Source organism: Pseudomyrmex gracilis, unplaced genomic scaffold (assembly GCF_002006095.1).
Source record: "Pseudomyrmex gracilis isolate BER0280 unplaced genomic scaffold, ASM200609v1 scaffold_83, whole genome shotgun sequence".
Taxonomy (NCBI): Eukaryota; Metazoa; Arthropoda; class Insecta; order Hymenoptera; family Formicidae; genus Pseudomyrmex; species Pseudomyrmex gracilis.
In genome coordinates, this window is record NW_018020667.1 from 600,461 (window position 1) to 617,471 (window position 17,011).

At 41.3% G+C, this 17,011-nt stretch overlaps 1 protein-coding gene across 1 annotated transcript in view; it reads right to left on the bottom strand.

The window, feature by feature from the left end:
- LOC109855186 overlaps positions 1-15,169 on the bottom strand; it is a 25,569-nt gene extending 10,400 nt beyond the window's left edge. Inside the window, exons 1-2 of the mRNA XM_020429100.1 lie at positions 14,749-15,169; positions 4,181-4,417 (exon numbers count right to left, since the gene is read on the bottom strand). Of these exons, the coding sequence (XP_020284689.1) occupies positions 4,181-4,417; positions 14,749-14,800 (289 nt within the window). The 5' untranslated portion in view covers positions 14,801-15,169. The remainder of the gene's footprint in view (positions 1-4,180; positions 4,418-14,748) is intronic.
- Between the last annotated feature and the right edge of the window lie 1,842 nt (positions 15,170-17,011).

The following is a 17,011-nucleotide window of genomic DNA, read 5'->3' on the forward strand; positions in this document are numbered from 1 at the left end:
TTATATAATATAAATATTTATAATATTAATATATCAATTAAAGCTATATGAATTAATGTGTGACATAGATTATATTTTTATCTAAGATTGATTTGTATTGAGTGTGCAAACTAGGTTGAAACAGCTTGACAATTTTATCGCGTCAGAACTTCTACGAGAACAGAATTCATAAGTAATCCAGGTAAATGGCGCGCGAAGATTGATCGGCACGTTCAACATCGATAACCGCGAATTGAATTTGTTTAGCTTTGATCTGACAAGAAAACGAACGACAAATTCTCCGCTAGACATTTGAAATCCAGTTTGCTTACAATATTTACAATATAGTTTCGCGATCTCTTCTTCCGACAGTCTCGCGAGATCGACGTAAAATAGCTCATCAGGTATATCCCTGCGCGTTTAAAGCGCGCGTTTACCGTTTACAGTGTCACTCCGTGTTAGTGAACTTTCTTATACGTATGCAACACCTATTTTGGTATACCGTAAATTGTTCGACGTGAGGATTTCGCAGCGCCATTTTGAGATACACCGAGACGCCAGAGTCCGCATGCAATCTGTTACCACGGCCCCGAAGTATCTCGCGTAATCTCGCGCGCAACAATCGCGATAGATGCACAGACAAGACGAGCGCATCGCATGCAGAAGCCCATGGGTGCGCAAACAAAGGATCAAAAGTTCGCTCGTGTGCGCGTTCGCCGAGCGCATCTCCAAGATATTCCGATAAAACACGTTGGGAAATAGCGGTCAGGTTTATTCGGTAAGGTCGGTAATCTCCGGTTTAATTGTATTCTTCGTGCGGAAGCTAACTTTGCCGTCCCGTTGAGAGGAGAGAAAACGTCAAATTGCGCAAGAAGTTTTGAGATGGCCGGTGCAAGATACAAAGTAAATGTTTCAATTATCGGACAAGTACCGATGGAAATTTGTTAAAAAAGTAATTGTAACAAAATTATTTACATATGAAAAATTAGAAACTACAATTAATTTGGAATATAATTTACTTGAAAATTAAATTGAATTAATTAAAAAGTTATTAAAAATGTATCTTAAAAAATATCTAAAACATTGACAAGTGTTAACGATTAACCCTTTGTGGACTGACTGGATCTGTGAGATCCACGTGACTTGAAAATCGAACATCTCCGCGGAAAATCAAATGTTTTTAAAATTTTTTTTAAAGTTCAAAAGTTTGAACGAAATTCTGCGTCGATCTAAAAGAAAAAAAACAAATTAAAAACTCTCGTAGTTTCGAAGATATAAGCGTTAAAAAAATAATAATTTTACCAGAGACACTGGTTTGAAAGATTTTGATCGGGTCTGGGAGATCCATGTCAGTCTACGAAGGGTTACTATTTGCATATCTAATACTCAATTCTTTAGTGAATGTTCCGGCCACTGGCACTGTCCGGTCATTGGAACGTTTATCTCAGCAATATGTTGCAAGTATTTTTTGCAACAATTTCTTCTTATCGTAAAATTTTCTATTAAACGTCGCGTACGGCATGTACATAACTTACAAAGCTATATGAAGAACGCAAACACACACGCACGCGCATTCTTTGGCAAACGCATGATGTACACGCGTACACGCGTCTGTGACATGCGCGATAATTTTAATGAAGCAATCGAGATTCTATCGGGTAGGCGTGGGGTACGACACATAAAACGATAATCGATGCATTCTCGACCTAAACCTACATACTGGCTAGCGCCCCCCATGAAAGCGCGCGTATATGCCGCGCACGTTTCCCACGAGACGTGTGTATATGTATATATGCACGTATATACGCGAGCGCGATGTCTACCTCGTAATTTACAGTTATTTCTTATACACGCAGAGATGCGGATGGTTTTTCTTGTTGTATCGTTTCCATTGATACCGTGTAACAAGGGAGAAAGAGAGAGACACGCGAGACACGTGCCTTCCAACTCGCGATAATCATAATCACGCGCAATATATCCCACAGTGTACAGACTTCTATTACAGAGATTATACCTGTATATTGTGTTTTTTTTTTTTTCTATAATTTTCTCTCGCAGTAAAATTATCCTTCCAAATCATTGTATGCGCGCGCATCTGTTGCGGAATGCAACCGAGAAATACGCGTTCGAAAAGTCAAGTTTACGCACAGCTGCGCAAGTGGCAACCCTATTCTTGCGGTCGGCGGATCGCACGAGAAACTGTTGCGACTTGTCTTGGGTGGGCGATTGTGCGATCTCGCGCACAAATACACCGCGATATAGTCGAAATATATCGCATATCTTCGCGCGACAATATCTTTCCGACGTGAAAAAAGGTCGTTAATCCGCTACGATACTTGCTCTTGTTCGCTTCCCTCGGGAAATAGGCACGAAGATTACCGCAGGAATGCGCGAGATCTTGTTTTTTTCTCTTTTATCGGAAATCGAAAATCGTTTTCGCGTTATCACGCTCGGCAGAAGCGATCAATGAAATTGAGCGGAATATGCGCTTTCCGGATGCATATGAATGTGTGCGCGCGCGTGTGTGTGTGTGTGTGCGTGCTCGTGTGCGCGCAAACTCTCTTTTACAAGAGATAGACAGTCGCGTACAATCCGCGCGCCGCGACCTACTTCCACCTTATGCGTCACGGCACCACTTCTCGCGATCCTGGACCAAGTTCGGCCTGTCGTCGAGCTCGCGAAGCGTAGCCGTGAGATCTCGTCGCGAAGCGATTCTCCGCGAAGAGCTCTTTCACTTCGATACACTTCGCACGTGCGCAAGAAAGAATGAAAAGACGCTGCGCGCGCTCGCTCGCTCGCTCGTTTCCGGAAGCGAGCGCATCTCATTCAATCGTCAAGCTAATTGCACGGCTCTCCGACGAAATAGAAATGGGGTCGGTTCGCAATTTGCTCTGTTACCTCGCCTCACCTCGTTACCGATTCCGCGTTTCCGTGCGATTAAAAGTTACCAAACTAAGTTGGCGAAAATCGAAAGCGTGTTTTTTTTTTTTTTTTTTTTTTTTAAAGAGAATTTGATTAAGAAAAAAACTAAAATAAAAAGAAATTCTTTGAACACTATGTTGCATATTTCAAAGAAGAGACTCGCGCGTGCAGAAGAAAATTCGCGCGCGAGCGTGTAATTTTCTTTTGACTAAGCGCGTCTCTTGACAACCGTGAAAATTTAAATATAAATTCGATCCGAACGCTTGATCTCGAATACTTGCGGTCAGCGCGTTTACTTGAGAAACAGGAGCGGGAGAATACCGGTCACCTCATTCAGACCGCAAGGCTAGAAAACGCGCATTCCGCGCGACAAACATTTTGCCTATGGAATATATATGCGGAGACGTTTATTATTATCGATCGGACATTTCTCGCCGAGCGAGAAGCTAATCGGCGGATTAGCATAAGCGGTCGTATATGAAAACACATATACAAGATATATTTTGATCGTCAAGTATAAACGAGCGGATAATGAACGTAGCAGCCATCTTGAACTCAACTCAAGATTTCACCGCGCGTAACCTCTTCCGTCCCGAATAGAAGAAACATTTCATTTCGACTCATCGGTGTTTCTACCTTTCTACGTTGGCAGAAGATAGAATACAAAAACGTACGTTCTTTACGAGACAACGCGCGCGAGAGATAACGCTAATGGCGGCGCGACACGGAAACATTTTGGCGCGTACAGACGCGCCAAGAGACAGGTTTCTTGGAAGAGAGTTGTTGTCGGAAGAGCAATTTTTCGAACGACTTGGCCCAAGGATAACCAAACGAATCCGATGAACCTGCGTCACGAGAGGAATGTGCGAAGGCCGCGGGCGCTCTTTAAGTGGCAACAGGTTCAGAGTTAACGGTGCACTGCCCCCACTAGCTCGCGCGCACCGCCGCGGCATCTCCTCCGTCGCCAAGTTTGCTCGGTCAAGGACACGTGAAATCGGGTCACTTGCCTCCCCAAAATATCGCAAAAAATGTCGTCGATTTTCCCGTCAGCTGACGTAATTATTCGCGTAAAAAAAAAAAAAAAACAGTCGGACGATATAAATAGAATATTTAGATCAGAGAATATTTGAGAGGAAGGGAGAGAACTTGCCAAGTTGTTTATCGCTGATTTACAGATTTTCAAATAAAATTCAATTTAAACTCGTTATCTTCTTAGAAAGAATTTGGAAAAAATCAACGCAGTTGAATTGCGCGCGATTAAAATGAAGATGTTGCTTACCGCAGAAAGGCACGCCTTCCGGCTCCCACGTGCCGTCAGCCTGGCATTCTCTTCTTGCTGGCCCCAGCAGCTCGAATCCTCGTTCGCAGGAATACGTGGCCACGGTGCCTTCCGGCAACGTGGTGTCCTTAAGAAGGGCATCCTCCTCATCTATGACGTCGTTGGGATCAGCACCGGTGAAACGCACGCTGCTGTGCGCCGGTGCGCCTGGATAACCGCATCCGGCGCCATTAGATCCTACAATAAATTATTAGCGTAAGTTTATTAATATTAAAATAGTAAGAAAAATACATGCTCTAAATACATAAAGATCAATTTCCTAAACAAAACATTGCAAAGCTTTACTTTTACTTTCCGCACGTGCGCACACGGACAACAGTTATTCGGAACTTGCTAATCAACGCGGATCTACGGATTCTTTGTTTACCCTCTTTTAACGACGACTCATTGTCTATTATGTTTTTTTGTCGGAAGTACACGTTTAACGGGTGATTCTTCAGAGTTTACTGGGTTGTGATAAAAATAAAAAAAAAAAAAAAATACGAAAGAACGTTTTAATCCCATTTTCGTATGCTCGACAATCGCGTGCGATTCTTCGCGATGTGTTTCACGCGCGTTCTACCTCGGGTGGTAGAAAAATCACCTGAAATAGCCGCTCGCGAATTCTCGCAAGAGCTGTTAGCTTCTCACAATGGACGGGTATACTCGTTCTCGGCTATCTGCGCGATTCAATCTCTCATGACTAATTGCGCGAATAGCGCAACGCGCGTCTTCTGGCGAGCCGTCGCGAGCGTGCGCTTTTCAATCTCCTCATATCGGAAGACACGCAACCGGGCGCATCACGCACCCGGGCGCGCATCGACGATGCGGCAAGGCGGGACGTTGCCTCATCGCCGGATTGCCGTTTTCAAGCTGATGATTTCAACGAGCGGCGAGAGCTTCGTCACCTTCCCTCCGTGCAAAAAGAGCTCGGATCACCGGACGCGACGTTTGCGGCGCGCTTCGCGCGTTATCCTTCTTTCCCGATCGCGAAACATCGTCTTTTACTTATGTAATTCCGTATGTTCCGTGCAACGCAGAAAGAAAGCGAGCGCAGGAAACCAATCGTTTACTCGCGTAAGTGCTTTTTTTTTTTTTATACCGCTACTCGCGTTTCCGTACCTACGACAGATGAAAAAACCCGGGGTCCGGTCTTGAGTACACATCCGCTGCCGGTGCGATTGCGACAACGTTGCAAAATGACAGAAAAGTTTACTTTATGACATCGCGGATAAGCCAACGCTTGTATAAATGATTTTTTCCGCGATTTTTAAACGACTTTGCTGAAATCGAGTATGTAAGAAAAATATTAATAAAAATGATCTCTCTCTTTCACTTCTCTCTCTTGTAAAACTTTTAGTTTATATTAAGTTATTTTAAAAAAAAAGATCTTTTCTCAATACATTCTAAAATCATATTTTTTATTTTAGAATAATGTAAATCCATTAATTACACAATATTTTGTTGCACGTGTGTGAGAGAGAAAGAGAGATAGTAGAATTTACTTCAGAACACAACCGACGACTGCCGCTCAGGTTCGTGTAATCAAAGCGATAACGCAAGGCTTCACATCCTGCGTCGGTCGCGCAATCGTCTAGGAAGTCATCGGTTATGCGCGCGCACGTTCCCGCCTGGTCGGTATGTGCCAATCCGAAATATGGTGCTCGTAGAGGAAGTTAACTTGAACGACTTGACGAATTTCACTTTGTCATCTTGTGTAACAACCGCGTTCCGTATTCCTTTGCCGGCTCTTGTCCTCTTATTGGCAAGAATTTAGCGCACAAGTGCGCGTCGCGAAGTACACTCTCGGTGAAGTGTACGCGAAGCACGCGACAAGATCGAGATTGTGTGTGCGTGTAATTATATATTGATCATAATTGTCTTTCAAAGATAATCGTTTGTACTCTCAACAAAGTTCCTGTTTCTCTTCATCTCAACGTTGCTCTTGAAACTCGCAGAAATACGCAATATAAAATTTTTTATCATTCAAACAGATTTTGAAAACGTTTTCAGATGCGGTCTTTATTTCCAACCTTCGGGGTCGAGATAAATGTTTGCAAAATTTGTTCATAATATAAAATTAAAAAACAACCAATCGTGTTCGGACTTTTACTAAAATAACTTTTTTTTTTTTTTTTTAACAAACACACGCATCGGTTCTCAACGATGCGAAGTCCAAAATGCGCTTTGTAGACGTTGCGTAAGACCCGTGCGAGAATCGCGTGCGAGACGCAAGTCTCGCGAACGTTTCTCAAATAATATAACAGACGAAGACGCGTGTTGCGCATTAGCGAAATCGCCTTCGCATCTCGACACGCATCGGTAATAGTATTGTCTAGCCGCGGCCAAAGACGGACGCATCGAATGCATCGAAATTAAGTAAAAAGAAACTGCTCACATCGCGAAAGCGGAAGTTACGACCGGCGGCGGCGGCGCGAGCACGTGAGGGTCGTTGACTTTGAGATACAAAAAAAAAAAAAAAAAGAACTGCGTGCAACTCCAGACAAAACGTTACATCAGAAGACGTTTTATTACGTGAAACAGTCAAAACGTTTTGTAAAAGACTGAACGCCTTGCAAAGCGTTTGCGCGAAAGAATTACGCTCGGTTCGCACAGTCGATGTAATAACGGTGAGATCAGGGTGAAGATTGGGTTTTTTTTCCCCACTAAATTCGACGCTTTATCGAACTCGCACTCACGTTGTGTGATCGCGAGGCCGAGTTCTACATCTTCTCTCGATTTGATCTCTTGATCTGAACGCGCGGTCGGTCTTCGTCGCGCGCATAACTTGCCTAAATTGGCGCGATAAAAATGCAGATTCTCAAGAAATGTGATTTTGTTTTGAATAAACAACGCGCTGTTCTCCGCGCGTAGAATTGACGTCTCTCGTAAGCGTTACTGCGTAACGGTTCGCACACTGTTCAAATTAACATATTTAACATGGTTGTGCGCAACGTGCCGGCAAGAAAAATCCGCGGCTGGTCGGACACGTGCGCCAAGAATGGCAAAAGGAAGCGCAAGACGGCGCACATTGGCTGCAAGCGAGCCCCGTTAATTTCATTGAACATTAGTTTGCTGCAAATAATCGACCTGTTGGCGTCGAATAGTCGCGTTTTTTCTTTTCTATAGCGCGCGTTATTTCACGTTTTTCCGTGAAATCAGAGAGTGCGTTGTAAAGAAGAAACAAAAGTAGATTAAAAAATCTCTCGCAAAGAGATATCGATTGTGCGACAATCCTTAGCTGTGCCGCGTAACAACGAAAGTAATGCTTGAAAAAATTCACTTTACGTACACGTATACGCATGTGTCATTAATTTTGCGTATTATATTGCTAAAAGGGTGCTAGGAGTTCGGAAGTTGCGCGTTCGCGCCATGTTGGTTTTATAGTTTTTTTCTTTTCTTTTTCACACAACGTTATAAGAATACTATAAAAAAAGTTTAGAATTATCGACCGCTTAGTTGTCGAAATAAAGCTGCGGAAATAAAGAAACAATTTTACATTAGAAGAGATGCAGAGAAATAAGTAAGCGCAAGTAGTAATGCTTATTGGAGACCCGATTCAGTTCGCTGAATCAATTAACATCACAACTCAATTCGAAAGATACCGGTTCGGAAAAAATCTTAGGTGTTGAACGGATTCGGTACTCGGAAACCTACATGCTCGCAGCAGCCTCTGCACTCAGACCGCGAAACCATCGAGCCGGTCTTTTCATATACTGCCACTTAGAATATTAAAGAGTAAGATATACAGTTATGAGTTAATTTGAAAATGCATACGGGTGAGAAGTGTTACAGTCTGATAAAGATAAGTCAGCACAAAAAATGGTTACATACATTTCTCTCTTTTTTTTTTAATTTATACCCACTTATTCTTTATTTTTCTTTACTTATATTTTTATTTTGCAATTGTTTTGCATTATTTTGAGGGGATTTTTCCAGAACGCAATATAAATGAAGATTTCTATAATCTAATCTTCCTCTCTCTCTCTCTCTCTTTCTTTATTTTTTTAATAATATAATTTTTAACTAAAGATTTGTGAATACTCGATGTTCGATTCTCTTCAATATTTACGTCATCGAGCGGATAGGAAAGTATCTTTCGCGCGTGTAGAGTAGGAAGTAGTCGGAACCGATAAAGATCGTAACGATAACAAGAAGCAGGTGCGCGAGTTATTCGCTTCATGTTACATTACGCATGTTACATGTTCGTGTTCCCAAAGACGCAGTGTACGAGCACGCGCCATGTGAAAAAAAAAAAGTAAATAACCAGCCAGCGGATTTATAACCCGCACTCGGAATGGGATACTTACAGAGTAAGTAACCGCTTCGCGAACATAGCCGTAACTTTAATAAACGTATGGTTTTAATAATAAATACGCACGGAACAAAATCCTCATTAGATGTTCACATCTCCGTGCGACACATCTAACGAACGTCCTAATGATGTCTTTTCTGTTTGGATTTTTGTTCTGTACGAGAAACCGTCCGAACAAAATTGCGCGAATGTTAATACATAAGATAATTCTATTTCTCGTGTTATATCGTTGAAACAAACGTCGCCGCGAACACGGCAACTGTTCGTTATATCCGTCTAATGTAGGTTGCTGGCATCATCGTAATTGTTAAGCCGCAAACCGGGGCAGAACTTCAAGCCGAGGTCTGATTCGAAAACCATCTTATCCTGCCGGCGCGTTGTACATGATCGTCATCAACGTGCGCAGCCGCGTGGATCGCAGAGTTACCGAGAAATCGATTAGAACAACCCGGCCGCGTCTCACAACGCGGAAAAATGAACGAGCGATCACGAGCTATTCGCTGCTACGGATTATTGTCGAAGAGATGTCGCGCCGGCGGTATAAAAATTAAAAGAAATTTAAACAATTGAAAGATTAAGTTGAAAATGTAAATAACGTGGCTAGAGTTAAGTTTGAAAATAATGTTACAAATATATATAAATAACCCAAACACCGTTAGACAAGCTTTACTACAACATTTCTATTCGAAAAAAAAAAAATGCTCCGCTAAGCCAATTGAGTAAAGATGTACGAAAAAAGAGCGTATCTAATTAACAGATACGAGTAAAATGATTTATAGCGAGATGTAATTTGTCAGAATAATTGTGCGTTTTTACACGAACTGTAGTTGTAGCGATACGCCAATCGTCCGAGACTCCGATCGCTCTAATCCCCGACCCGGCTTAAAAAATAAACCGGACGGTCTAATTGGACTCGTAATAGTCAGTTAGCAAAATACGCGCCGAGAAAGAGAACACGAACATTAAATAAAAGTAACAACGAAAGCTGAGAGATTTACGAATCGGTGTCAGTAATTGTAGCTAATCAAGTAATCGTATTTTACACATGTGGAACGATCGATTTTATTATAGAAATCATCCTCTCTCCTTCTCTTTTTCTGGAAATACGAGTTCGACGAGTTTGATATACTTTACAAAGTTACATGTACACATTCTCTCTCTGTCTTTCCTTCTATCCTTCTTATTAATTTGTATTCTTCTCGCGATAAGGATTATGCGCAAAAATTTGTTTTGCCGTTCGTGCAATCCACACACAGGCACACACACACACACACACACACACACACGTGTTCAAAATATATGCACAATGGTAAGTAGTACGTGCCTCGAGTAAATAAGCCTATGTGGGACAGTGGAATAAAGACAACGCGTCGGAAATCGCATGGTAAGGATAAAAGTTATTCCGGTGTAAATATCAGGTCACCGCTATTTCACCGTTATTCTTAAAAACGAAACGATTGTCGTACTGTATGTGTCTATCATCTTGCCACACCACCGTGACAAATACATTTAGCGGATTACTGGCATTACTCTCAAATTTGATACTATTTTTTTTTTGTGCGTAAAAATCCCGCTGCATTTCTCATTACAACGAAATAACGTGCGATTACGTCGTCAACGTGTACGCGGGGTCGAGAGCATTCTGTTAACATTCAAATACCGCGGAATTATCTAGTGAAATGTATTTACATAGAATCTCTCTCTCTCTCTCTCTCTCTTTTATTGTCACGCTATCGTTTTAACTGCAATTATTTTAAAATTATAAGTACGATTGTAAAAGCGATCTTTTTTTTTCCTACACACCGATAAATAGGTGTACTTTTCATCTTATCGTGATGTCGTTTCTCTGTTGTGAAGTTAAATGCTCGGAGCAGTCGCATCGCTGCGTGTCACTGTGATCCACACTTAAACATTTATTTAAGGTACAAGAAAACTATTTCAATATTTCTTTCACTTTTTAAATTTATAAAGAGAAATGTTCGACTTTGTAATGTGTTTTTTTTATAACAACTTTCATCTAATGTAGATGTAATTTTGTAACAAAAAATAAATTTATTATGCGTTTTTTTATATTCCAAATACATTGTAAAATAATGTAACAACAAAATTATTTTTTAAAAACGCAAATAAATAGAAAAAAGTTTAAGTGTCGGTCATGGTGACTCAGCGGTTATATATTTAAGATATCCCTTAAGGGATTCCTAAGGAGTGCGATCACTCAAGATTACTTGCACTCATCGAGCTCGGAGTTGGCAAGTTAAGAACACGGCATTTTAGGGTTTCTTCGCCCACGTACCGTAAAAAAAGTAGAGAATCAGGGCATAAGTAGTAGAGAAAAGACACGCCACACACACACATACACACACACACATACATACACGTCAGACTCGCCTTTTTTTCTCTCCCGCTCGCTCGCCAGGTATACATTCCCGTTACTTCGCGGAATTGTGGGAAATTGGGTGCCAAGTCAGGTTAATTAAACAACACACGATCCTTTTGTTTTCGTGGTGCACGATACGCGTGTGAGTCACACAAGTACGTACGTAAATACGTACGTACGCGCCGGGCTCACACATGCAACACGACTCGAATACGAGCGTGAATTTTGAATCAAAAGTAGTGCGATCGCTCGGCTGTGTTAATTAAATTGTATCTTTTATTTTTTATGCGGAAAAAAAAACGTTTCTCTTCGGTCCGTCAATCGGGTTACAGCATCCGTATGCAAATTCAGCGTTGACGACTCAGCAATCTTACGAGTGTGCGAAAAGTGCGATCGAGCGATGTCGTTGATGTAATCTTCGTAACGCGTCATTACGCGTATTAATTCGCGCGCGAATATACGTTATTGTAACTAACTCTAGTAGGACGCGCTTCTGAAGCGGAGATATATGAATATCAAAACGTGATAAATATCAATCTCGTTGGCAAGCAAGAGTGACTTCATGAGAAGTCGTAACGATGAAACCTGTTCCCCCGGCCGGATACTTGACACCAACGATCGGTTTAACGATAACAACCGCATCGATCTTGTAGTTTTCCAACAGGAAATAACATCCGTATCCCGCAAAGAGGAAGAGAGGGGAAGAGTACAATAACTATGGATGTGACTCAAACGGACGATTGAAGAAGAGCGATCGATCGTTCGAGGAGAGACGCGGAACGACGGTAGAAGAAAAAGAAAATTATTGCGCTTGACGCGTACGGCGACACGTGGGAAATGCGAGTAACCGCCACTTTCCGCGGAGATATGATCATACGGTCGTTAACCCGCGGAGGAAGTAGTCTCTCGCACGTGTTATTAGAGCTAAATGTAAATCGACCAACGACTGGGAGAGAGAGAGAGAGAAAGAGAGAAAATCTATCCCTCGCGTGTCCAGGAAAACGTTGCTCTTCCATCGACTGCTCGTTAGAAAAGAATTGCACATAGGAAGCTCGTGTAAAGAAATAACGTAGACACACATACATCGTGAAATCGCTCGTACTTATCACACGCTTTGCATTGAAAAAATAATAACCCTATGTAATGTTACACAATCGATCGGTTAACGATATATGTGGTGTCTTATTTTTGAAAAACATCTAGTGAACATATATACGACTATTACAATTTTACTCTATTGTTCAAATGAGTAATACAATTGATGTATGTTATATCGAAGAGACATGTGTTGAGATTTCATTATTCTAAACTTCAACTACTATATATTGTCTGACATATTATCCGACTATTTACATAGTCAGGTCTTGTGGTTTGCTGCGCAAAAGAAGTCTCAAGTCTTGTTTGGCGTTCAATAAAATTGCACGACTTTCGCATCGATATGTCGATACTTTGTAATAAATGTGAAACAAAAATTGTGTGGAAAGAATCGAATTTGCGAAGCCGATGCAAAACTAGAAGCTGCCGATTGTTGCATTACGATATTACGCGCATAAAACATACGCAGCGCGTGTATTTTGCGAGACGTTTTGTGAAATTTAATTTCCACGTAGTTTTTTCTGAATCGTAGTGTTTTTTTTTTGGCAGCGAGAAAATAGGTGAACGACTTTCCTCACGATATAGCTCGCCGCAGACGCGCGTCGGCCGTGAATCCTCGCCAACTTTTCACACGTTATGTTGGCGATGTAAGCCGCTTCGCACTTTCCACGCCGTGAAAAAAAAAAAAATAGAAACAAGCGGAGGATCGTGGAAAGTCGATTAGATGCGCGCGTATGGGAATACGCGCGCGTATTCTCTCATTCAAAAGACATGTGTGTGTGTGTGAGTGTGAGTGTGTGTGTGTGTTTGCGCATTTAATAACAAATGTAGAGACATGATGATCTGAGACGCGAGTTAGCGCGGGTATAAATAACTGTAGCCTTCGTTAAAGATGGCATTGAAAAATTATCTCATTTAACCGGACGAAAGATAGAGATTCGAGATTTGCCTCAGACGAGATCTCATCTCTTCGCGCGACGTGCGTTAGTTAAGAAAGTTCCGAGAATTGTTTTTCATTTGATTTTAACGAGATTATTTTTATATACACACGCACACTCTTTCGAGAAACTGCGTGTAGAATCAGAGACAAATTTTTTAACCTACACCAGTCGTCGTTATTTAAATGGATGCTTGGAACGGAGATCCGATTTACCGGTCACGCGACGGTGCCGAGTAAAATTTCAGATCAGATAAAAAGAGGAATCGGTGTGTGCAGAACTCTATATCGCAAGATGCGCGCATAGATGCTCCGCACGCATTACACACGTCACTAATTAGCGAGTAACCCTTTGCTGAGATTTTCAAACACCGCTCTCTTCGTCTCCGCAAATTGCGCGTAATCGAGCGCTTCGGTTAATTCGCGGTTGAGTTCGATAACGCAGCTAGCGTGGGATGATCTCGACCTTAAATTGAATCGCGCGATGCTATTAGAAATTATTTAAGAACATTTATATATGCCTAATCCATATTACGTGTACATTCAATGTGCGACTCATACACGACTCATACGCGCATATTCATACACGGCGTAGCGTGTTAAAGACTACGTAGAATTAAAAAATGTGATAAACACGGCGCGTGAATGAAATTAACTCTTCGCGGACAGAGACTTAAAAAATGACGACTTGTTGGACAGATTGTGAGACCCACGCGACTTTGAAATCGAATATCTCCGTGAAAATTCAACATTTTTTCAATTTTGTTTTTTTTTTTCATCGAAATTTTGAACGATTCTGCGTCACTAAACAAAAACAAATTGAAAAAATCTCTTGTAGTTTTGTAGATGTAAGAAAGAAACAAAGTTTTACTAGAAACGCCGATGCGCAATTTTGGAGTGGATCTGGGAGACCCATGTCTGTTTTCGAAGAATTTAACTACCAAATTTAACTATCAAATAACTTTCCGACTTCGGAAAACATTCGTTAACATTACGTTAAACTTTGCGACTTGTCATAGTAACTCGAACGAGATTCGAAAGCTGACACTAATTTCATCAGCGAGTCAATTTATAACGAACAGTCGATTAAGCGCGCCGTATTGTTACGCGCGCCTGATTAGCGCGGCAGTTTCGTCGGTTCCGTAAAATGGAGTGCGCTTCAATGGCACGTGAAGCGTAGAATGTCGCTACAAACCGCGTGTACAAGCATTGTCTCATAATCAGTCGGACTCATTAAATTTGTTAGCGTTTAGAAAGCGACAAAGTGAATGTGGGGTACGGTGTGTATAATGATTATTATAATCGCTCGCCGTAGAGTGCGTTAATAAGCTATTATATTTTCCACGGGAGATTAACCCATCTTTGCACGAAATGTGCTGAGAATCCATCGTCATAAACATTTTCTAAGAAAATATGTTTTAACCACGTTCTGTGGAAAAATGCTCGTTCTTCCACGCTATCATCAAGATAACCGTTTTCACATCGGGTTTTGTTGTATTTTACTTTTCGCCGTTGATCAAAGACTTTAATTAATTCTGTATATTTGGCGAATTACTTACATTTTTATAAATTTATATGCACAACAAAATTTCTCATTCTTCTGTTTTCGTTTATAGATCTTACGTGTGCGTGTATAAAAAAAATAAATTTGTCAAGAATTGATTTTTATATGAAACAAGTCGTACAAATTATAATTAATGCGTGTTTCTCAATCGGTATAAAACGGCACGTTGGATGCATAATTAACTTTAGGAGAGAATAATTAAGGTAAAGGTTAAAAAATTAGATTCAGCTACACGTACCTGTAGCGATCAGCGCGAGAAGAAAGAAGCAAATCACGATTTTGGGCTCCATAATTGTGGACCGCGACCTTCCGTGTGAGAACTGCAATTTTGTCACGTCCACTCGGTATGTCGTCTCTTTTGAAAAAACTTTTGAGAAATCTCGAACAGGATCCCCGTCACAACGGCTTCAGATCAATTCTTCTGGTCAAAAATTCACCATACGCACCGCGAAAGAACCGTCATTTCGGTGTACGAGAGAGAGAGAAAAATGCTGCCTCTTTTCTTTTTATTTTAGCCGAGCACTGAAACGCGAATTCGGCAACTTTGGCTTCTCGAGTAACCTCCTCGCAGAGAGGGTTGTGGGCTGACGGTGTTGCGATTACCCGCAAGAACCGCACCGATATATACACCGATGTCGAACAACGTTCTTCCCCGACTGAACTGAGGCTCTTACACTCCGGCCAGGAAGTCGTCCAGGTGTGTTCTGCTCCCCTCCACCTGTAGCTCAGGTACCACCACCTCGGCAAGGTAACGACCGCTGTGCCGGTTGCCATCAGGAACGAGAGAGACTCGGTCTCTGTACGACTGATTGACTGTTTATCCCTCTCTTCTCTGATGCTTTCTTAACATTCCTCTTCTCTGGAATTCAGGCCGAACTACCAACACATCGCCGGTGAAAACACGGATAGAGTAACTATCTATCCCTTAGGATACAACCTAAATAAAAAACCGTTTTTTTTTTTTTTCGGTTTCTTCGTTCTTTGAGAAACGAACGAGAAAGTGCGTTGTTTCGCGGCAGCACGTATACATTACATTTGATAGCAATGTTACACAGGGTTTAAATAAATTACGCGTGTCACGTAATGTATGTGAGATAATGTAATGCTATTACGATGGAGCGTCGAAAATGTTCAACCGACAGTTGATGTAACTGAAACGCTTCGCGTCCGCCGGCGAGAGATTGCGCGCATCAATTTTTTTTTTTTCCGTGACAGAAGTAGACTATTATACTACGTATATAATTCTGAGCATTCTCGCACACGATGATTGATTAATTAAGCAACGTATGTATGGGATTGTCACACGTAATGTAGGATGTCACAGAGCAAAAACGCGCATCGTTCGACGTGGGACTGTAGAAATGGAATCCAAGCGTTTTGTGGAGAAAATAACAGACTTATGCGCGGACGTTGCGAAAATGCGTGGAAACTCCACGGCAATTTAAGGTAGCAACGTGGTCGTGATTGAGAACAATGTGCGCATAATAACTCCGCGGAGAGCACAAGTGCGACCGTAGTTCTCTGTGACATGCGTAAATAATTCGTTTTCGTAATGTGCAATTGAATTACTCGCACGGGGAGATGCTTCTTGCAAAATCGTTACACGACGTAAACAAATCGACGATTTCCATGCGTCGGGAAACGTTCACCTGAATTTTCTGCTGTGCCCGTTTGTGTTCTCTCGGCACTATTCTAAAACGCGATTTATATACATATATGTATACATATAATATACATATATACACAGAGTGAAGATTTACTTAAAGTAATCACAATCCGCTTTTAATTGATACTGCTTATATAAAATCAATAAATACAGGGAAAGTAATAGCGATTGTGATAAATATCAAAAGATCGTCGTTTTACATTAATCGCAAGACGCAAACGCAATGGAAGACGCAAACGCAATGAGAGACGCAAATGTATGCATATAAATGTATTTATTAGGTGACGCGCTCGCTGTTTGCAATTTGCGAACCACGCATTTGCGCGCGGTATAACTTGCATTTATTCACTCTAAAGATTCGTTTTAATAAATAAATTCTCTTACCTTAGTTAAGGTAATCAAGTTTTTTATTTTTATTATTTTATTAATTTTATCGCTGCATTCTTTGTCGCGCGATCAGAAGAAGAGATCGCGATTGAGTATTCAATTAGAAATATAAGCGTGCGCGACGTGAAAAGAGTGTGTATGTTCATATTCGCGCGTATATCGTGACATCACGTGGCGGTCGCGTTCATGATAAGATAACCACTTCAGAAGCGGCAAATTCTCGTGAGAGCGATTCTCAATTCTATAATCACTGTAAGTTCTCGTTTGTCTTAAGATTCCCGTGCAAAACCACTTTTCTATAAAATTTAATAAAACTTAAATAGAATGTTAACAATGATGATTTACAATTACTGACGCAATTTCAAAAAAATTGACCGATTGTGAAGCGAGATATTCACACACACACACACACACACACACACACACACACACACACACACACACACAC